Source organism: Mesoplodon bidens (assembly GCF_964165515.1).
Source record: "Mesoplodon bidens genome assembly, chromosome: 10".
Classification (NCBI taxonomy): Eukaryota; Metazoa; Chordata; class Mammalia; order Artiodactyla; family Ziphiidae; genus Mesoplodon; species Mesoplodon bidens.
Window position 1 is genome coordinate 43,428,440 of NC_138172.1, and position 22,695 is coordinate 43,451,134.

Below are 22,695 nucleotides of genomic sequence, written 5' to 3' on the forward strand. Positions count from 1 at the left end.
ATCTAATTTATTTTCTTCCATAGAGATAACCATTCTGGGGACTTCCCTGATGGTCCAGTGGTTAAGACTCCATGCTTCCAGTGCTTCCACTGCAGGGGGCGCGGGTTGGATTTCTGGTCCAGGAACTAGGATTCCGCATGCCATGCAGTGCAGCCAAAAAAAAAAGGAGATAACTATTCTTCCCAATCTTATTTATTGAATATCTGTCATTTTCCTATTGATTTATAATGCCATCTCTGTTATTTATCAAGTCTCCAAATATGCATTTCTTATTTCTGAGTTCTTGATTCTGTGTTACTGGTCCATTTTTCTATATTGCACCAATACTATAATGTTTCAATTACTATAGCTTTATAATATATCTTATACATGGTAGGGTAACCTCCCAGCTGTTCATTAATTTGTTTCATAGACATTATTTTTCCATATTAATTTTAGGATTGCCTTTTCAAATCCCATGGGTAAAAATGTGTTGGGATTTTGATCAGAATTACATTAAACATCCAGGTTAATTTGGTAAGAACTGATATCTCTATTCAGAATTTCATCCATGAAAATGGCATATCTCTTCACTAATTTATTCTTTTATATTTTTCAATGGTTTTGTAATTTTTTTCATATAAAATTTACAATCTTCTGCTACATTTATTCCTAGATTCCTCACAGTTTTTATTGCTATTGTAAGTGTTAACTTTTAGAAATTACTCTCCAACTGATCATTGATGGTGGCTAGGAGCAGAATTAGTTTTAGTATGTAGAGTCTGTACCTACTAACATTGCTGAACTCTCTTACTGGTTCTAATTGTCTTTCTGTAGATTTTCTTGGATTATTTCTATAGATAAAAACATAATCTGGGAAATAACATTAGATCAGTTTTCCTTCCTTCTTTCTTCTTTTTCTTCTCTTACCACATGGACAAGGACTCCAGTATAATTTGGACTCGAAGCAGGGAGACGGGAACAAAGCTAGAGCTGCAGCACAGCAGTGTAAGGCACTAGGTAAGAGGATGAACTCTAGATACAAATGGCTTGGATTTGAATCTTGGGTCTTTCATTTCCTGGCTGTGTGACCTTGGTTAAATTATTTCACCACTCTGTGCCTCTGTTACCTTATAAGTAAAATAGGGGTAATAATAATATCATCTCCCTTACTGGTTGTTATAAAAATTAGGTGTTCAACAAGTATTAGCTATGATTACCAGGATCACTTTGTGTGTTAATTTTTCAGACATAGGTTCCAGGAACACCCAGGTATAAATTTGAACTCCAAATCTGTATAAGGTCAAATGCATAGTCACAAGCTTCTGGAGGTTACTTTCCCCACTCCCTCACCCCCCTTCAGCCCTGGCTGAGACTGACAACCTTCCTTCTTTATTGTTTCCCAGGGTCAGTGTGTGGATTTATTTTAGTTCACCATTTTACTGAACATAGGGTCATATTCTTATGGGGCTACTCAGTTCCAAACCCTACCTGCACTGTCCCAAATACAAGTCCTGTCCTTGCGTGTTCACAGAAATCCAAGCCCCCAAGATTACTCAAATCAGCACCCCTCCCACCCCCTAGGGCAACTACAGAACGATTTCACACGTTTACTGCTATGGTTTTTAAGTCCCTCTTTGTTTTTGGCACTTGGGGGTTTTTGTTACTTTCTCATGAACTTTACTATGCATGTCAAAGAAAGTTTGCTGTATTTTTAATTGTTTCATAGTTGGAAACATCTCAGGTTTCCTTGTCCACAGTATTGCTAGGAACAGACGTTTCATTTGCCTTTTACCTTTGTTTATATGATGGGCTAAACATTAGTGAAATCTATCAGTCTTCTCCTTTATGGAATCTGTCTTTAGTGACATGCTTAGAAAGGATTTTTTCACACCAAGATTATTTACCTATGCTTATTTTTGTGATTTTGTTTCTTTACATTTAATATTTAAACCATCTGGAATATATTAACTGCAAGACAATCAAAACCTTACATACTAGCAATAAAGCTATCCAAACAGAACAAAATAAGCTGTAATCCAATGACATGACCTATTACTAATAACTGAATCACAAATTTAACACATCTGCAATTCAATCACAACTTAATGCTCCAGGGAAGCCACCAGTGCTCTTCATCACCTTGACTGCTACTCAGTCCAACCCAACGGTCACATTCCATTAAAACTGTATTCAACTGAAATCCTACGTAACCACCCTCTGAAGACCACCCAACACAAGGCAGGCACAATTGTGCCACGAGACTCCTACAGACTGATATCTAGCTTTTCCTTCTGTTTGTATACAGAAGAAGAAAAGAAAAGCAGAATCACAGCAAAACAGACTCACATTTGTGAAAAAATTTGAATAGACCCTATAGAGAACTATCTAGAGTTCTGGATATGGAAAGTAATAAGGGAAGAAAATCCTCACACTCAACAGTGTAGGAGACATGCCTACCTGTGGGGGCCACCTGTGCAGCTGGGACCAAGACAGGGCTGGGTCTGCAAGAGGAGAGAGCTTGGACTGAATGACCCCCTCCCCCCACTCAACCTCAGTGATGATCCCAGGAGCTCCTTTCAGAGGCCAGTGGGCTCTCTGCAGCCTTGCTCTAGGATCTTCTGCAGAAGGGTTGACCCTTTGTTTACCTGGACAGAGCCAGTAGGACCCTGTCCCCCAGAGTCAGGAGAGAACAGCTACATGCCCAGCTATGCCATCACTATGTCACCTCTCTGGCCTCAGTTTTCCATCTTCAGAGTGAAGAGCTAGGACTTGATTTGGTGTCAAGAAGAAAAAAATCAGAATTAGAACCCAGACATTCTGACTTCCAGGGACAGTCTCCTTAATAACAACAACAAAGATAATTACCACAGCTATCATTTATTTTGAGTGCTTATTGTTTATCAAACTCTGAGCCAAGCACATTATACACATTATCTTATTCAATCCTCATTAGCTTCCTATGAAGTTGATATTGTCATACTAATTTTACATTTATTAAATTCAACAAATACCTTCTGTGCCAATTACTGAAACTAAGTAATTTGCTTGAGGTCACATAGTAAGAGCTGAGTGAGAATTCAAATCTGGCTCTGCCTGATTTACTCACTCCATCCATCCAACCATCCATCTATCTCTCTATCCTTCCCTTCCTCCTTCTCTCCATCCAGCCATCCATCCATCCTTTCCCTAAGAGAACTGCCTCGTTTTGCATACACTCTCCTCCTCCATTACTAACTGCCACACCTCATGTCCCCACACATTTCAGGCTCACACTCAACTCACTTTTGTTTTCTAGCTTTTGGGCATCTTTATCCCCAACCTCTCACTCCCAATTACATCTCTCACAAAAGCTGCTCCTGAGGCTCCTTCCACAATGACTCCTATCTTCAGAAGATCCTTTCGTGTTCTGAGTCACTTCTCCCTTACCCACGAAAGCTTTGCCAGCTGGCCAAGAGCCCTTCACAACACGATGCCCATTTGAGAGTCAGCTGCCAGCAGCCCTTACCAGGTTTCCGACCTGCAGCATCTCCTCAAATTCAGTTGTCATGTTGTAATGCTCCAGTGCCATGAAGAGTGTGTTAATCACGATGCACATGGTAATGGTGAGGTCGGCGAATGGGTCCATGACCATGAACTTCACTCTCTGCTTGATGGACATCCACAGTGGACAACACTCCCAGATCAGGTAGCGCTGGGCGAAGCGATTCCAGCATGGCGGATACTTGCGGTGAGACTCCAACTCTGGGTGGGAGGGGGCGGGGCAGAGAGCCAGTGAGCTGGTTTGTTTTTGTTGACCGACTCTTATATAACTCGTGGTATTCCAGAAAAGATCTATGACCTACCCAGGAGATGACAGGGGGACAGAAAGAGGGGCAGGGAAGACTAAGGGAAAGAGTGGCCTATGTCCTGGCTCCTTACCCTGGGAATACGGGAGAAGAGGGCCACAGGGACAGAAAACCAGGATGGATGTGGGCAAAATGGGGACAAGATAGATTAGGACAGATGTGGGCTCTCTTGAGACGACACTCTCACATAGATCTGGGGACACTCAGGGGAGGTATAGGCTGAGACAACATCTGAGACAGGCAAGTTCAGATATAAGGACACCCAGGACCCAACAGGTAGGAACAGATGTGGATATCTGGGACATGTCAGGACAGATGCAGGGGTGGGATGCCTGGGACAGAAGTCATACTGGACAGGAGAGGACAAATCAGGGGGGTGCCAAGTTCAGGATGGATTGGGTGTGAGGTTGCCTAAAGTGGGACAGGCTTGGACAGATGTGGGAGGCTTGGAATAACCTGGGGTAGATATGGGGATGGCTGGGATAAGCTAGAACAGGCATGCTTGGGATGGGATGGTCCCAGCAGACATGGGGATGCTTGGGAGAGGATAGGATGAGACCAGTGAGCACCTAGGACAGACCAGGACAGCTGTGGGGATGCTTGGAAGAGGATAGGATGAGACCAATGAGCACCTAGGACAGGCCAGGACAGCTGTGGGGATGCTTGGAAGAAACACAGACATGGCTCCTGAGGATGCCCAGGACAAAACAAGATGGAACAGACGAAAAGACACCCAGGACAGGCCACAGAGACTGGAAAGTCTGGGACAGCTGTGCGGATGTCCAAGGCAGGCAAAGCAGCTGGGGTGAACTTGGCTCAGGGCTGGCTAACTGTGAGGGTGCTCAGACTAGAAGCGGGGAGTGTTTGGATGACACCAGGGCTGACCTTCCAGTACACTGGTGAGGACGCTGACTGCACTGAGGGCTCGCCGCCGCTCTCCTGGCTCCTCGAAGTCATCCACACATGGAGCCTGGGGGGTCAGCATCTGAGGCCTGCCTGGCTCCTCCGACGGTGTGGTCTGGGTGTAACCGGGAGATATGTGTCAGCCTGGGGACGGGGGTCTGCCTGGATCTGGGGAAGCTGCCCCAGACTCAGGTTGGAGAGGTCACAGGGGGCCAGCATGGGGGTCTTGATGGGACACTGGGTGCTGGGCTTCTTTGCTCCCAACTCCCTCCCAGCTAACAACTCCCCTCTCGCCAATCATTATCTCCTTCATTCTTTTTTTTTCTTCACCATCTCTCATTAGTGGTGATTCCTGAGTGTGGACAGGAAATGACATGTACCAGGTTCTTTTAACCAGATGCTGACATATACATTAGTACATGCAAAAACAATCTGGGAGTCTTAATTGACCCCACGCTCCCCAGAGTCAAAAAAAGCTGAAAAAAAATCCACCATGCTCTAAGGTGACATTAATGGAAGCAGAAAGCAAAATGCTCAGACATAGCTGGTGGGAGCTTTTGTGGAGGCAGTTTGGCTATATCTACCAAGAAAATTTTAAATTGGCTCTGCAGTTCCTTGTCTAGTAACCGAACTTCATAAATAATTATACACATGCACCAAAAATATGTATGCAACAATGTTCACTGCAGCGTTGTTTCTAATACCATAAAAACAAAACAACTGATCAATAGGAAGAATATTAAAATCAATTACGGATACAGTCCGACTCTGGACTCTGACTCTGACAATAAGGAGAACAAGGCTGTTACACATATGTTCCCATGGGAGCACTTCCAAGACAAACAGTTTGATGAGAAAACAAGAAAAAGATCTGGAAGATAACACACTAAATTGTTAAAGTGGCTACATCCCTGGAATGGGATTGTGTGGGAAGGGCAAGGACTTTTACTTCTGCACTGTTGGATTTGTTTTCAACATGGTTGCACCTTTTTTGTAAGTAAAAGAACCAGGCCTACAAATGGAGATGGGGTGTGTCCTAATGAAGGGGGTGGCAGCAGACATTCCCTAGGCTTACTTCAGAGCCCCCCACAGAACCAAGAGGGGCCCGCAAAGACTTCATGTCAGCATGGCCGTGCAAGACCACGGTCCGTGAGCCCAAGCTGGGGCTGATGAAGGCACTGCACCGTTCAGCACACAAGAGCAAGGCTCTATAATCTGTCAGAGGGAAGATGGGCCTAGACAATGCAGGGTGGCAGAGCCAGGGCCCGGGGTGGGTACCAAAATGATCTGGGCTCAAGTTCAGGTCAGCTTTTGCAATTGGTAGGACTGCCCTAAAGTGTTGCCTAGGGAGGGAGTGAGCTCCCAGTCATTGAAGTATTCAAGCAGAGGCACCTGAGAAAGCTGAGGTAGCTGGTGGAACAGTAGTACCCTAGGTCCAATGCAACTACAAATCTGCCCAGCTTAACTCACAAGCATGTCTTAAATTCTCTCAACTTCTCTCCTTTACCATCTGTGATAGTTTGGGTTATCATTCAACAAATATTTACCCTTTCCTCTCCCACTGTGACTGAAGCAAAATTCCCTGTCTTATTGGTGACACACTTGCTTTGGCCAAGGGAATGTTAGTGGACATGATGTGAACAGAAGCTTTGAATGTGCTTGTGCCATTTGCTTTGCTCTTGTGCTCCCGTAATCCTCCAGGAAAAGAGGTTCCCCAAGTAGCTGCCACACTTTCAGCCCGGGACAAAGACAAGGGGAGCAGCCCTGAGCCTAACCTATAGTATGGAGCCAGGCCATGTGCAGTCTGAGGCAGAGCTGCCCAGCCAAGGTCAACCTAGACCAGCCAAACCATGGTCAACTTGCAGAGAAGTGAGCGTGAGAATAAAGGCTTGTTGTTAACCATTGACTTTGGGGGTAGTTTGTTACACAGCAATATTGTGGAAATAGCTGACTGATACACTGTCCAAGTGCAAGCTGTCATCATCTCTTTCCCAAAACTACTACAACAGCCTCCTAACTGGCCTCTTCTCTCCCCTCTATTGTCTACACAGCTGAAAGGGATTTCCTTAAAAAGTAAATCAGGGGCTTCCCTGGTGGCGCAGTGGTTGAGAGTCTGCCTGCTGATGCAGGGGACACGGGTTCGTGCCCCGGTCTGGGAAGATCCCACATGCCACGGAGCGGCTAGGCCCGTGAGCCATGGCCGCTGAGCCTGCATGTCCGGAGCCTGTGCTCCGCAATGGAAGAGGCCCGCAAAAAAAAAAAAAAAAAAAGTAAATCAGATCATGATAATCCTCTGATCAACAACTCCCCCCCATCTTACTCAGAGTAAAACCAAACTTTTCTACAGCTTACAAGGCCCTGCATAGGCTAAATCCTAACTCCTCAAACTCATTTTATATCCCTTTCTGTTTCCACCACACCCGGCCCTGCCTGGCCCTCTTATCCCTTAAACATGTTGAGCTTCTTCCTCTTCAGTGCCTTTACACTTTCTGTCCCTTCTGCCTAAAACACTATTTTTCCACATCTTCGTGGCTGGCTCCCTAAAATCACCTGTTAGTCAATTTTAACGTCACCTCCACATAAAGGACTTCCCTGCATATTCTAACTAATAGCCCCCACTCCCAGCCCTCCCTGTAGCACCTTTCTATCACATGACCCTTACTGGTCCCTAGAAATATTGATCAGTTTACTCTCTTGTCTTCCTGCCTACGATGCCAACTCCATGAGGTCAGAGTTCTTGTCTGTTCTGTTCACTGTTATATCCTTGGAGCCTTAAACACTGGCACTCTAGGCAGAGGGCTGGCACTGGATAGATATGGGTTAAATGGATAAATACTTGGCACTCAGGGGCTTGGGTTAAGTTCTAGCTCTGTCCCTAAGATGAGGGGGTCAGGGAGGGGGGTGGGTAGGAGGGAGAAGAATCTGTTCAAGGTGCCTCCCCCACTCCCTCTGCCTTTGGGCCAGGCACACATACAGGCAGCAGGCAAAGTAAACCTTCAGCCTCTGCCCCAAATTAAAGTGAGCTGTCTGTTGGGCCTGCCCCCTCCTGTGTTGATGAAGAAACCACTATGTGCCCGACACTGTGCTTTGTTTTCAGACTAGAACTGGGCAGAGGTGTCACAAGGGACTCAGTTGAAGCAGGCAAGGCATCCCCAGGGGCCTACAGCCTGCTAATCTCTTTAACTTTTCAACATCTCCATCTTGATCCACTAATTCCTTTAACTCTGCAGATAACCCCCTTGGCCTGCTAATCCCTTTAAGGTTATAAATGAGCCCCACAGAAGTGAGAATGGGTGAAGTCAGAGTTCCTGGTAATGAAGTGTTTGAACTTGGATTCCTCCCGACATGTGCAGTACAATGAGATGATTTTCTCCCTAATGAGATTAGGGAATTCTATTAGCACTCCAGCTGCTGACCTGGTTCCACAAGGCTGAGGCTCCAGGGCTGGACCTGCAGCAACTGGGAATCTGTGTTCTTGGGAAGTCAGACCCCCGCCCTCCGGGTAATGGCCAGGTGGGTCCCCAGACCCACCCAGAAGCTATGGTCTGCCCCCAATGCGTTCCCAGGACCCTCTCCTTGACTCCCTGCTCCAGAGGAGCACGAGGGCCCCAAGTCTTCACTCCTTCCGTCCTGCTCAATAATAACAATCATAGATAATAATAATAATTATTGAACATGAGGCAAGTACTGGTCTAAGCACCAGACAGATATTAACACTTTTAGTCCTCACCACCACCTTCTTTTTTTTTTTTTTTTTTTTGCGATACGTGGGCCTCTCACTGTTGTGGCCTCTCCCGCTGCGGAGCACAGGCTCCGGACGCGCAGGCTCAGCGGCCATGGCCCACAGGCCCAGCCGCTCCGCGGCATGTGGGATCCTCCCAGACCGGGGCAGGAACCCGCGTCCCCTGCATCAGCAGGCGGACTCTCAACCACTGCGCCACCAGGGAAGCCCCTCACCACCACCTTCTGATGTGGATATTATTTTTATTTCCACTTAACAGATGAGGAAATTGAGGCAAAGAGAGATTAATTGCCTGTGCAAAGTCCCACAGCTAGAGCAAGTGTCTGAGCTGGAGCAAAACAGGCCATCTGGCTGTGAGCCCCCTCTTCAGCCTGCCTCTACCTTCCTGATCAGGTTTCCCTGACTTGTCCTGCTTCCTCAGAAGGTCTGCCCTCCTCCACCTCCTGCAGGCCTCGGGGTCTGAGACCCACATTTGCCCTTTTCCTGGGTGGGCTGCTCTGAGCCCTATGTTGGGGGCAGGGGTCAGCAAGGGCACCCAGTGACTGGTTGGGCAGACATCAGCCTGTCATGGGATAGGCTGACTGAGTGATCAAAGCTCTGACTGGCCTCTCATGATCTGGCCCTCCCTTCCCGTCACCTTTCTGACAATTTCTCCAACTCCCCTCTCTTTTACTCCCTGGTTTCCAGCCATACTGCCCTTGTGGCATTTCCTCCAATACACTAGGCATGCTTCTGCCTCAGGGCCTGTGCACTTGCTGTTCCTTAGGCCTGGAATATGTTTCCCGCAGATGATGCAATGACGGTATGTTACTACAACGTTATCACCACATCAACGTACTCGTGCGTGTCCTGATTGCTTTACGCATATTAGCCCATTCATCCTGGCTTCGATCCTGATGTGGGTATTTTATTTTATTTTACTATTTTATTTTATTTTTTGGCTGCACTGCGTGGCATGCGGGATCTTAGTTCCCTTAGCAGGGATCAAACCTGTGCCCCCTGCAGTGGCAGTGTGGAGTCTTAACCACTGGACCACCAGGGAAGTCCCTGAGGTGGGTATTTTAAATCCATTTTACAGACAAGAGACCTGAGGCACAGAGAAATAAAATAACTTGCTCACAGCCATCCAGCTGGTAAGCAAACCCCATCTGTCTCCAGAATCTGGGTGCTAACCCCTCTGCTATACCACCCCTCACCTGGTTCCCCCGCTCCTTGCCTCCTTCAGGTCATTGTTTAAATGCCTTGCAATAAGGGGGTTTCCCTTTCCCTCTTCCCCACTTTTGTCCTCCCACAGTACTTAGAGCTTGGGCTAATATTACTTGACATTTATCAGTTTGTAAAGTGCCAAAATATTTTGAACTTGATGAATAACTGTTGCCCAGAAGCTCAGAAGTGTTCCCTTGCCACTCTGGCCTTTCTCCAGATTGTCCATGATCTGCAACTCTCCAGGGCTCACACCTGGCACACACAAGACCTCTAGGGCACTGGTCCTGTGCCACCACAGTGTCTCAGTGCCCATGCCTTACTAGCTGCTAAATATATAACTGTCATCTCTGTTTATCATCATTACATACCATATATGGATACATACACATTTTTCTTCTTTCTTTAACTTTTGTCTGTCTGGAAGCTCTAGGAAGCAGAGATTTTTTGGTAGGCTTATTCACCCCCAGAGCTCAGTACACAATAGGCACTCAGTAAATACTTGGTAAGTATTTTTAGACCTGGCTCTGGTGACCAGTCTGGGAGGTGGGACCTGCCTGGCGCTGCATGGCAGGGCGGACTCACCGTGTCCAGGGGGCGCTCCAGCATCATAGGGCGGATGAGGCGGCTCCCTGGGGAAGTGGCCTCAGGGTTGCCCGCCCCCAGCAAGGAGACCACCCCATTGCAGTCCACAGTGCTGTTCCTTTTGCCATTGAGGACGTGGCTTGGAGTTGAAGTTCCGGGACTGGGTTGGCCCTGGGCACTAGGCCGGCGCAGGGGCCAAGGCACCAGCAGTGATGTGCGGTGGCTCTCACTGTCCCCGGCTGTGCTGTTTTCATCATCTGCAAAATCTGTCTCAGAACCCACGTCCCGTCGGCGGAAGGTGAAAATGCTTCCATGGCTGGAGCGTGGCTTCAAGGAGGTCCTGCTGAGGCCGTGGGTGATGCTGAGATGATTCTGAGGGCACACAGAGAGGGGACAGGACCAAGACGGCTCTTCCCGTGCTCCCAGCTTATCACTTGTGGCTTTGGCCCCAGCTCAACTTGGAGCATTGAGGGCTTTTGTCGGCCACATAGGAAGTGGATGGGCTGAGCCGGGGGTGCTCAGAGGAGGGGTGCAGCGTTAGAGGCAATCCTGCATCTTCTGGGATCTCTGCTCACCTGAAGCCTGTGCCTCTGGGGCTTTGAGATTGAAGCTTATCTGGGCGAGAAGGGGGCAGGAAGGCCCCTACAGACAGGCCTGGCCCGAGCAGGGGCTGGGGCAATCAGTCATGTCCCTCACTCATTTGGGCACGTCCTTGAGCTCCTACCAATCCACACCATGGGGAGTCCCTCAGTCCCAGCCCCAATGCTGGGGACTTAGCTGAGGTTGGGGATATCCTAACACCCAAATGTACCCTATCCCTCTGCCCAGGGCTCCTTCACTCGAAGAGTGACCATGGGGAACAGGAGGGGCTGGGAGGGGACTCAAGGAATATTCTCCTTGGGGAGCAACCACGGGGGCTGTGATAGCACCAGGGGACTAGCACGATGGCCTTTTGATGCCGGATCCACCCTGAAAGGGCCAGAGCCACGGCCGGGGATTACCACTGCTCGGGGACCATCCTCCAAGTCGGACTTGGGGAACCTGTCATCCCCACACTCCTCCGACCCTGAAGACATTCGTTTTCTCTGCTTGCTCCTTCTCTCGTGGGAGACTACTGTGGCCAAAGGGGACATCTCCAAGGAGCTGCGGGACACGGTGTCCACACCCCTGATGGTGAGGGCCTGAAAAACGGTGGAAGAAGGGATGTCTTGGTCATTGAGACATGATGCAACCTCAGGCCAAGGTAGGCCAGGCAACTCTCAGCACCTCTGTTTTCCCCAACAGTTAAGTGGACTTTCCCACACACCCCCAAACGAGTACATCATGGAGAGGTGAGCTCAGACAGACCCAGGATGTTTTGAGAAAGATCCAGATCCAGGGATGAAGAGAGTAGTGGCTTAAGTGGGCAGTTCTTGGAAGAGTGGAGTGTTGGGGCAGGTGGGAGAGGGGGTGTCGATGAGCCGAGGTAGTGACAGAAATAGAGGGCAGGGGATCTTCGAGAAGGTTCGGCTGGTCAAAATGGGTGCTGCAGGATGTGGCATGGAGCAGTGAGAAGGAAGTGGATGTCCTTGGCCTAGCTTCTAAAAAGTTTGCTCTGCAGTTAGCCTCCAGCACCCACCATGTGTGGAACTGTGGGGACAGCCATGGCAGCATCGCCAGTGCTCATTTGCTGAGCCTGTTCAGGCCTCCAACCTTGGATCTTCCTCACTACCCCATCAGAAGGTATCCCTTGACTAGGATAAACTGTGTCTACGGACACATGGTTCTCTTCTACCCAGCATGCACTAGGCTCACGGCAACCACCTTTAGCCAGAAGCTACCACCTTTACCCACGTGGCACCACCATCACCCAGAAGACACCAAGGTCATAGGGAAGAGCGTTCCTCAGCAGGCACCATACTCACAGGACCCACCTTTACTCAGCAGGCACCACTTTTACCTAGCAGGCACCTCCCCATGAACAGGATCTTGTCTTTACCCAGCAGGTAACAAATTTTTACCCAGCAGACCCCACATTCACAGGAAATACCTACACCCACCAGACACTTGCTTTACCCAGCAGGCACCAGCTTTACCCAGCATGCATCACTTACAGCCACCAGCTTTTACCCAGCAGGTGCCACACTTATAGGCATCCACAATCAGGTGAAGGCTTGTTCTGGAGGCTCCTTGGCCACACTGCTCACCCACCTCATGCTCTTTCTTGAGCATCTCCATGGCTTCCTGGAGTCGCTTTTCCTTCTCCTCTGTCTCAGCAATGGTGGCTTGGTTTTGCTCCTCGTAGGCCATGGCAACCACAGCCAGGATCAAGTTCACCAGGTAGAAGGAGCCCAGGAAGATGACCAGCATGAAGAAGATCATGTAGATCTTCCCTGCAGACCTCAGGGTCTGGGGGAGCAAGGGGGCGGAGGTCATCTTTACTGGGGCCCCTTCTGGGTCAAGGTCATAAATCCCAAGTTGCCCAGCCTGGCTGTGCCAGGGGTTCAAATGGTCACAGCCTGGAGATGGGGTAGAGCATGTCCCACCTATAGAGGGAAGTGTCCTAACCTACAGAAGAGAGTGACCTGCACACAGTGGGCAGTACCCCACCCATGGAAGGAGGCAGAACGTTTCCGTTGACACAGGAAGTGTCACATAGGGTGGACCAGTGTTCCACTAACAGAGCGTGGAGTATCCTGTATAGAGGGCTGGGTACTTGGTCACCAGCAAAAGGAAAGTTTCTTTGCTTGCTGAGTCCCCATCCCTCAAACGTCCCCTGTGCCTCCTCTCTTCTGACCAGTGGGGAAGCTGCTGGGGTGCTTGTGACTAGTCATTTGTGCAGCCTGGGCCCTGGTGCTAGACACTGAGCCCATTCCTGGCAGCTCTCTGCTGGCCCCATGCACCCACGTACCTGCTGGTAGAGGCGCTCCCAGCAGTCCTGCGTCATCAGTCGGAAGAGCGCAAGGAAGGCCCAGGCGAAGGAGTCGAAGCTGGTGTAGCCGTAGTCAGGGTTCTCGCCTGCCTTCAGGCACCTGTAGCCCTCGGGACATGTCCTACGGCCAGACACGCTGACTTTGTCCTATGCTGTGAGGGGTCCTCTGCCCCTGAGACGCTAGCTCCACAAACCTACCGCCACACTGCGGGGTCCTGCCGCCGTGACTTTTCATGCTGTGCCTCCCACCCGGGACACAGTCATCCTCTTTTCTCTACCCATCTGTATGCTGCTAGGCCTAAATCCAGCTCCCTCTGCCCACGTGACACACCATCCCAGCTGCTGTCTGCATTGCCTCTCCCCTCCCAGAGGAAGTGCCAAGGGCCTGGCTCAGGTTTCTTCCCTGCCTGCCTACCCCAGGGGAGTTGGGCACAGTGCAGACACACAGGGGGAGCATGAGGCTGAGGTGAACAGGATGGAGCCCAAGGCAAAGGTCAGGCGGCCATGGGGCTGTGGGATGATTCTAGGGTGGATGGGCTGGGGCCCGGCCATGTCTGGAGGGGACAGCCTCTCTCCCAAAGAGGGAGCACTGGTCTGGAGCCACGAGTGGAGTGAGTGTGTGAGAGAGAGGATGGGGGCAAGGGGAACTTGGCAAGTAGTAGGATGCAGCCAAGGGGCCTCTGTGCCTTGCTCATCTCCTAAATTAAGAAATTAAGACTTTTTCTTTAGAGACAGGAAGGGCTCTGTGGCCATTTGAACCCCTGACACAGCCAGGCTGGGCAACTTGGGATTTATGACCTTGACCCAGAAGGGGCCCCAGTGAAGATGACCTCTGCCCCCTTGCTCCCCCAGACCCTGAGGTCTGCAGGGAAGATCTACATATTCAGAGATGCGGGACTACAGCCCCGAAGAGCACCTCCCTTAGGTGAGCCTGTGTGACCCTCCCCATAACAACCTATGGCACAGTCACACTGACCCAGGTGCTGGTGTGCACAGGGCCCTGGAAGCTGCACGTGGCTACTGGTCATCTCTGGGTACCACACCCAGGCTGCAGGTTCAGGCCCTGCTTGCCCTGGAGGAGAGTCGAGGCTGCCGGGGGAGGCCATACTCACTCTTGACCTGATGGATGGATGAGGAGGAAGGAAGTGAAGACAGGAGGGGGTGGGTGCCGCCCTGGGGGGCTTTGAGAAGGGAATGGAGCCAGGGTTGGGCTAGTGTGGGGCCCTGCAGGGTTTCCTGGGCTGCCCCCAAGTCCAGTCCCATCTTCAAGGCTCTGTTTGCCTTCCCTGAAAAGCCGAACCCCCATCTCTTTCTTCACCCCTTCCCAGCTGTCTCCCTGTGGAGGTGGGGGGCAGCTGCCATGGGCCTGGCAGGGAAGGGAGGCAGGGAAAGGTCTTGCTGCCTCTGGGGTCAAGGGCATAAACTGAAAGCACAGTCAGCTGATAAAGCACTGGGAGGAGCCTCCCCCAGCTGGGTGAGGTGGCACTGGGGGGGGTGGGTGCTACATACCCAGCGTCAGAGCTGTTCCCACACAGTAACACATCAGAGGTGCCATTCTTGAGCAAGTAGTTTTCTGGAAGAGAAGCATCCAATGGTGAGAGGCACATGTGGCCCAGACTCCCGGGGGTTCAAAACTGTACCCTGGGCTTTGGGGAGGTAGACACTGCTGGGGGTCTTCCGTCCGCTCCTCTGCCCTCTGCCTGACCAGGTCTGAGACAACTCTGGCTGATTCCCTGGGCTTCCTCTGGCTCCTCCTCTGACGTTCAGCTGCCAGTGTCCCCAGGTGCACTCAGGAAATTCCCATAGGGAGCTTCCGGACCCTGCCCCACTCAGGGGGCCAACCTGGGTCAAGAGAGGCCCTGAACAGGAGGCAGGGGTTTGTTCAGACATGGTTGGGGCTGGACCAGATGAGACATAGGACATCAGTCCTATCGCCTCCACTCTGTGACCATCCATCAGTCCCCATCACTCCCCACTATCTACCTTAGTCTTAGGTGTCAGTTCTCCAAGTGTGGTCCCCAGACCAGCAGCATCAAGCATCAACTGGGAACTGGTTAGAAAGGTAACTTCCCAGAGCTACTGACTCAGAAACTCGTGGGGTGGGGCCCAGCAGTCTGTGTTTTCCAGAGCCTTCCAGGTGACTTTGGTGTACACATACGTTTTAGAACAGCTGCTACGTGGCCACACTGAATCACAAGCAAATTGACTCATTGAGTTTCCATCTATTTCTTTTTTCCAAAGTGGACTGCTGGTGTATGTTAGAGGCCTTAACTTCAGAACGGCCCTCGGGGTCCTTGTGGCCTGGAATCTGGCCTTGTACCAGCACCTACCTTTGGTCTAGACTGATGGCTCTAGTCAAGAGAGGTGCTGGTCATCAGCCCGGAGGGTGGAAGTGTAACCCATGGGGCAGTGAAACAACTCGAGGGGCTCATATGGGTTTGTACAATCATCGAGCTTGTCCTGGGGTGCATGGGTATGGACTTAACATCCTGACAAGGATCACTGAAGTCAAGTGACAAAGCCCATGCCAAGCAAATGGGGCCTCTACTCTGAAGCCTCACAAACTACCCCAGCTCCGTCCCCCCACCCTTTCGCAAGCGAAACCCCTCTCCCTGCTGGCAGCCTGGTCTCCTCACCATTCCTGACCCTTCAAATGTTGTAGCTACCGTTCTCCTATCTACCTCTCCATCCTTCCCATTCTTCAAGTGTTATCGCCTCATCTAGCCTGAGAACTCAGGAGGACAGGTGCCGAGTCTGCTCCTCTCCTGTCCTCTCTCCCAGAGCCCCAAAGGGCTGGGGCTGGGATCCCTGACACGCAGCCGCGTCTCTGGGGGAGCAGGTAGGGCTTGGACATCTTCAGAAGGAGGCCTGTGTGGGAGATGCTCGGCCCTGGTGGCCCCACAAAGCCCTGCCTGGGCCACAGAGCCAGTCAGCACCTGGGTCGTTGAGGTAGAGGTCCAGCGATTCCCAGACCAGGCCGTCGGCTTCCACGGAGCCGTTGGTGCCACTGAGCACCGTGAAGTTGCGAACGCACTTGTGCCTCAGGTTGCCCATGAAGAGCTGCAGGCCGATGAGGGCAAAGACGCTGAGGCAGAAGACCGTGAGGACCATCACATCAGCCAGCTTCTTCACAGACTGGATCAGGGCCCCCACGATGGTCTTCAGGCCTGGGGGAGGCGAGGAGGAGCTCAGAGTCACCCATGGCACCCGTGCTCCCCGCTCCAGTGGACAGGGGCCGGGCCTGACGGGTGCCGGGCTTGGGGGGCGATCATGAGGTGGGGGCAGGGGAAGGAGGCCTCTCCTGGGCTTTTCAGACCAAAACCTCCCTTTCCTCTGCTGCTGAGAGTCTGTCCTGATCCCCCTGGGGCAGGAGTCCAGTCTGGCTGTGTATTTTCAGAGGGGCCTAGTTCTCTTTGCTCTCCATAGCCAAATAAATGAAATAAGTATGGAAAATGCTGTTTCCTTGCGGGAGAAAACACTCAAAGCCCATCCCCCTCTGGATGGTCCCAAGTTATGCCAGGCCTGTCCCTTTAAATGTAGTTCCTGGAAAGGAGACAGAGGGCCAGGCCCCCTCCAGGGCAATGGACAGCCTTGGCCTTGATCCTGAGATGGGGAGAGACACAGCCATTCTTGGTAGGGGAATGTGGTGTGTGCACTGGGGAGGTTGGCGGGGGGGTCTGGCTAAGGCCATGGTGGGCGACGTCCTAAGGGGCCTGCTCTGTCTCAGGCCCCACTTTTGGGAAAGGCACAGGGGTACCTGTTTTGTATTTTCCTCCTCTGCCCTGTCCCCCTGGGACCCATCCCCGTCCATCCCACCCCCCAAAGCTAAGAGGCCGTGATCTGTTAGTTGCACGGCCCAGATCCCTGCAGAAGCCAGTGCCGCACAGAAAAGCAAGTGTAGACGCCTTTGGTCTGACACTTGGCTGCGGTCCTACAGCAAGTTCACAAGTTCGAGCAGAGCATTGGGAGCGAGGGGGCATCTCTGCCAGCAGCAGGGACTCACCTCCCATCCCTCCTCCCCACCCGTCCCCCCCCATCAAAGCGGCCAGATCTCAGATTAAGCTCCATCCGTCCATCGTCCAGCCGGTTAATGTGTTAGGAGCACCTGTGCGGCTGTGCCCGCAGCTGCTGTGCCCATGACTCAGAGACAAGGAGGCAGCGATGGGCAAACACAGGAGAGGGGAGAGGAAGTCCTCCCCACAGTACCGCCAACGCTGCTGCCTGCCCAGGGCTCGGAGGCACTCCGCGTTCTCTGTGAAATCATCCTGGCAGATGTTGGCAACTGCCTGGGCACTGGGTGGACCTTGCAGGGGTCTGGGCCCAGAGTGGTGGAGGTGGTGATGGTGGTGGCGGGGTTCACGAGCCCTCTGTAGTCCAGAACTACGCTTCATCTCTAGCAGAGCTTCTAGGACCCTCGGTGGGCATCTGGTTCTCCTCGCCACACTTGGAGACCCACCCATAGTGTGGGGCATGGTGGGGGCAAAGTGAGGGGCCGTGGGCAGCAGCCCCAAATTAAACTCTGCCTCCAAAGTATCTGTGGCCTGAATCACTCAGTTCAAGGCTCTGAAAAGCACCTCCTGGTCTGTGGAGATAGTGTCCTTGAGGACAATCAGTTGGTGACCCATTCCTTTAACCATTTCTCACATTGATGAGAGTCCACTTCCGGCAAGAAGGATTCCAACCAAGTAAAGGGATTCTTTCTGAGAAGACCCAGGAAGAGATGGGTCCCGGGGGATCAAGTGGGAAATCCTCCCTCCACTGAAGTTCTAACAGGCTGGGCGAAGAGCCCTTGGAAACTAACCATTCCGATTCATTCCCATTTTAAAGGAAAGGAGACTGAGGTCTGGAGAGGGCCACGGCTATTAAGCCTCAGCTCAGTGAACCCGTCGTACTCAAGGGAGACGTCGGTAATGCTGACCACAGCGTTTTCCTAATGACCGCTTTCAGGAGCTGCTGTGAGCTGCCTCACTGGGTTGCTGGCAGCTTTGAAGAGATCCAGTGGGACTCCCCGGACTGAGAAATATTTTCCTTTATCAGCCTCATTTTTTAAAAATAAAACAAACTGGAAGATGATTTTTCTTAATTGTCGTGGTCAGTGTGCTCATCTATCCTTGCCAGGTGTGTGCTATGAAGTCCCCAGGGCCCTAGAGGACTGACCCTGGCCAATGATGCCTGTCACAATGTTGGGGGGGGGGCTCCATGGGGATGGGAACAGAGTGCCCCACTCGCTACGGACTCTTAGCAGAGGTCTGGGCCACGTGCGGGGAGCGTGCGGGCAAGTGGCTCCTGGGCTCACCCCGTGGTGGGTTCAGAGCCAGGAGGAGTATTGAGGCTCAGTGTGAAATCAGCATAAGTGGGGGCTCCTCTTATTAGATAATTAGCCCCACCGGGGGAGTCTGAGCTCCTTCAGGGAGCTCACAGAAGGGTCCCTGCCTCCCTGGGGGCAGCAATAGCAAATGCAGGCCAAGGGCCCAGGACCCCTGAGCTTTCCAAGTCAGGAGTGGTTACAACCATCTGGCTCACCAACTCTGACATCTCTCCAGATTGGTGACATGCAACCTGTTTCCAGCTGCCTTCTTAAAAGAAATGCCTTCTCCAGCTCTGAGTGGGGATGCACTTAGAAAAGTTTCTGGAAGGGGCCTCTGGGCTCTGAAATCATTATAAGTCTTTGAGAGCTTTCCTAGATGGATGGGGTGGACTGGCTTTCTAGAGAGGTCGTCTGGGCCTCAGAAGGTTTCCCGGGGACAACTGCCAACATGCGTCAAGGAGAATTTCTTCCCGAGGCTACCATGCACGGTTTGCTAAACCTCTACCGCACATGCAGCAAAGGCTGTTAAACGCCAAGGACCGGTGACACCTGTCCACAGAGTACTCTCCGTTTCACAGAATGGGGCTGCAGTATCGGCTGTGTGTGTATCACCAAAGGGGGCTCAAGGCAGGAAATGGGCACTCAGCCATGAAAGGCTATGCCTGAGCTATCCTTTTTTACTCTGGGTGTGGTTTCCCTCACCAACAGTACTTTTAGTTTCCTTATCGGAGGATGATGCTTCAGGCTGAAGCAATTCACATACAAGCTTTCAGCTATTCCAATAGTTGAGTTCAGTTGGGGAAATAAATCACTACCTTGGGAAGAATTTGGGTTCAATCCAGGACCTGCCATGGAGTACTCTGTGCCCCCGGGGGTCTATGGTGGTGGGCTTTGCTGGGGTGGGCAGTCCAAAGCCCATTCTGAGGCATGGAGGGGACAGCCGTGTCCACTGAAGACAGCCCCCATACCCAAGCTCTGGGAGAGGTATTCTGGGGACAGGCACATTTGAAGGGGCCTTCCCGAGGGTCGCCTTGGCTCCCAGGTAGCTGGAAAGGCCCAAGCGTGTCCCTCCAGCCTTGGCGTTTAACCTGATTTTCACCTGAAATGACTGATATAGTTTTCAGGGCCCGGAGGACTCGGAAGGTACGTAAAGCTGAGACATTGCCCAGGTCCACAAATTCAGTGGTGTATCTGTAACAAGGGAAATTCACACACAAGACAGTGACAACACGCCAGTAGGACACACAGTCAGAGGAGGGGGGTGGGGGAGACGGAGAGAGAGTCACTTGTAGCTGAGATCTGGGAGGCAAACCTGGGCATCTTACCTGGGATAACTGAAATAGTTTTTAGAGCTCTCAGGACTCTGAAAGTTCGAAGAGCCGACAAATTGCCTAGTTTTATATTTTCTGATACATACCTGTAGAATCAAATCACAGTTATTGGGAATTACAAAGCGGCACCTCAGCCCGCCCTCCCCGACCAGCCCTCTCCCTTCTCCCCCTCCCACGGGGAGGGCTGTGCATGACCCAGGGCCTCCCCTAAGTTTTCTTCCTGATCTCATCCCTCCTGCCACGGGGAACCTCAGCGAGGGTGCCTTAAGGATGTCCACAGAGCAAGCTCCCAGGCAGCTCTCTCGGTGATGGTCCTGTGAATAAACAGCGTCACGAGGCAACGACTCTGCCACGTTCTCCATGCCACTTGGGAACTAGGACACGAAGCCACATGGTGGGGTCTGAGACTGGAGACACAGCAAAGAGGGAAACTCCATTTTCCAGGAGGCTCAGGCCAGGTGATATAGGAAGCAAGCGGGTTTCTGGTCCTGGTTTTGCTCTATGTCTTCTGCAGTGTCACCAGCTAGTGCCTGGCAGCTCTGATCCGTGGGACCCTGAAGTCTAGCTGAGACCGCTGTGGAGGCATGGCTGGGTGTCCGAGGGCATCCCACTCCCTCCTTCCAACCACAAATCTCTGCACAAGGCGTGGCTCAGGAGTCCCTGAAGTCAGGAGGTGGAGGTGACTTGAGTACTCAAAGGGAGAAGAGTTCCCAAAATGATGCTTTGGAAGATGAGATGGGAGGTTGCCCAAATATTTAGCTCTTAACTACTCACAGGCAACGGCCAACACAAGAAAAGAAAAAAGCAGGTTGAGGGGTCCTAGGGATGTGCCAGCCCCTCTCCCATGAGTCCACCCCAGTCTGTCTTGGTGTCTCCTCACGATGGCCCTGGGTCTCCACAGGAGTAGTGACCTCGGGAGGCAAGCAGCCCTCCTCGGTGTGTGTCCCGCTTGGGCCCGAGTGGTGCTCAGCAGGGTTGAGTGGCCGTGGGGCTCCCACCTGCAACTTGGACAATCGTCCATCCATAGCTTCCACAATCACAGGAGGAAGGAGTCGGTCTCTGGCTGGCAGGGACCCGCCCAAGCAGAGCGTGAAGACATGCGTGGATGGGTCACATGACCAGGATGTCTGAGAGATGGATGGATAGTATGTGACCAGGGCTGTTGGGACAGTGGCAAGTGACTTGTGATATTTAGCCAAAGGTTTCATATCCAGGGTGTCTGAGATTTAACCAAAGGTTTGACAAAGAACAGCAGACTCAGGATGTCTGATGTTTAACCAACTGTGTCCGAGCCGGTGTCTGAGTGACGTCAGTCCAGGGACACTGGGTGAGGGTCGAGGGTGGGCTGACAGTGCTGACAGACTCACTCTGCCTATCATTGTGGACCTCCAGGCCCTTCCACTCGGCTCAGAGTTTCTGAATCTGCCTTCAAGCTCTGGGGTCTGCAGGGAGGGACTTGGCAGGCTGTGCCAAGGGACTCAATGTCCTCGGGTCAGGCGGGTCCAGCTCTGACCCTGGGCTGACACCAGTTTCCTCTCCATCCACCCATGGGGCTATTCCGTCTTTATGGGGCCCCGTGGACGAGGCCTGCTCCCTTCTTTCTCTCCACATCCCTTCAGAGCTGGGAAGTCAGCAGACTCATTCTCAGCAGAGCTTTCCTTCTGTCTACACCAGATCCTTTCCATGGTGTGGTTTCCATTCCTTCTGCTGGACTCACTGCAGCTTGCAAATCTTTCTTGGGCACAACAGTCAGATGCAGCCCTGTGTTCCGGGGGGCGTAGAAGTCACCTCCCTTGTTCTGGCCCATATACATCTATTGATTTAGTCGAAGCTCCCTCTCAACTTTTGATGGCTATTCTACTTTCTGTGAGGGCTCTGACCCTCAGGCCTCTGTCCCACACTCTCCTCTCAGGCTTGGACTCTCTGTCCAGACATGGTGTGGCCACGGGACTGCCAGGTTGAACCTGGACCATTGCCAATGTCACTGTTACATGGAAGCCACAGTTCCAGCCTGTGGATGGCTCTGGATCCATTTTCTGCTGCTACTCCAATGGGTGTGGCCTGGGACAAAGTTTTCTTGTTCAGGACACTGGCTTCAAGGCTGTCTCTTCTGGTTACAGGGAATGGGCAGAGAACTGTGCCAAATGGAGAGGGAACCAACCGTCCCTGCTTCAGCCTCTTGTCCCTTCCAGACCCTGCCTGTCCCCTCGTGTCTCCAGTGAAGCCCTGCCCATCTCCTGCTTGGATTTAGCCTGTCTTCGCCTGTCCCAGTGTAGACCCTGCCTTCCCCACCCCCTCAGGGCCCCCAGCGCTGACAGTGCTTGCCCTTTGCTCAATACCTGCTGGGCATACGAAAGCTGAGACCCCAAGGTATGTGCTTCCGGCAGCCTTCAAGGCCAGCTGTGTGGCTGAGAACAGGGTGGGGCCAGTGGTTGCGTGTGGGTGAAGTCAGGTCACACGTGGGAGAGCAATACTGAGGAGGAAGAAGACTTGACGGCGGGGCACAGAGCAGGGTGAGGACAAGGTGTGTCTGTGACCATGTCTGTGACACGGGGGCTGCTGCCTCTTTTACTTGACCCAGAGCCTAGTGCCTGGCTACTTCCCATTTGGGGGCCCTAGACCCCCACCAAAGCCTCTCTTGGGGCCCCGGAGAATGGCAAGGCAGGAGAGACCCTGTATTTAGCAAAGGGCCAGCTTCAGCGGTGGCCCAGGTCAGGGTGGAGCTCTGCTCCTGCCAAGCTGGCAAAACGCTCCTCCAAGCCATTCTACTCTTTCTGCTGTGGCCAAGCGGCTGGGCAGGGGCAGACAGCTGCGGGGGTGGATCGTGGGCCCTGACACAGAAAAAGCAGCCGATGGTGGGTGAGAATTCCACCCCATCACACCAG

At 52.0% G+C, this 22,695-nt stretch overlaps 1 protein-coding gene across 7 annotated transcripts in view; it reads right to left on the minus strand.

Moving 5' to 3' along the window:
• Positions 1 to 22,695, minus strand: part of SCN5A (sodium voltage-gated channel alpha subunit 5) — a gene marked incomplete at both ends in the record, with an annotated part of 86,494 nt that overhangs the window by 48,033 nt on the left and 15,766 nt on the right. For 5 of the 7 annotated variants that reach the window (XM_081247697.1, XM_081247695.1, XM_081247696.1 and 2 more), the window contains 9 exons: positions 3,488 to 3,723; positions 4,713 to 4,845; positions 10,261 to 10,632; positions 11,262 to 11,441; positions 12,451 to 12,648; positions 13,151 to 13,292; positions 14,681 to 14,744; positions 16,108 to 16,338; positions 19,805 to 19,896. In XM_081247697.1, the coding sequence (XP_081103823.1) occupies positions 3,488 to 3,723; positions 4,713 to 4,845; positions 10,261 to 10,632; positions 11,262 to 11,441; positions 12,451 to 12,648; positions 13,151 to 13,292; positions 14,681 to 14,744; positions 16,108 to 16,338; positions 19,805 to 19,896 (1,648 nt within the window). Of the gene's footprint in view, positions 1 to 3,487; positions 3,724 to 4,712; positions 4,846 to 10,260; positions 10,633 to 11,261; positions 11,442 to 12,450; positions 12,649 to 13,150; positions 13,293 to 14,680; positions 14,745 to 16,107; positions 16,339 to 19,578; positions 19,671 to 19,804; positions 19,897 to 22,695 lie in introns of all 7 variants that reach the window. The other 2 variants (XM_081247693.1, XM_081247691.1) reach the window with 1 other exon arrangement.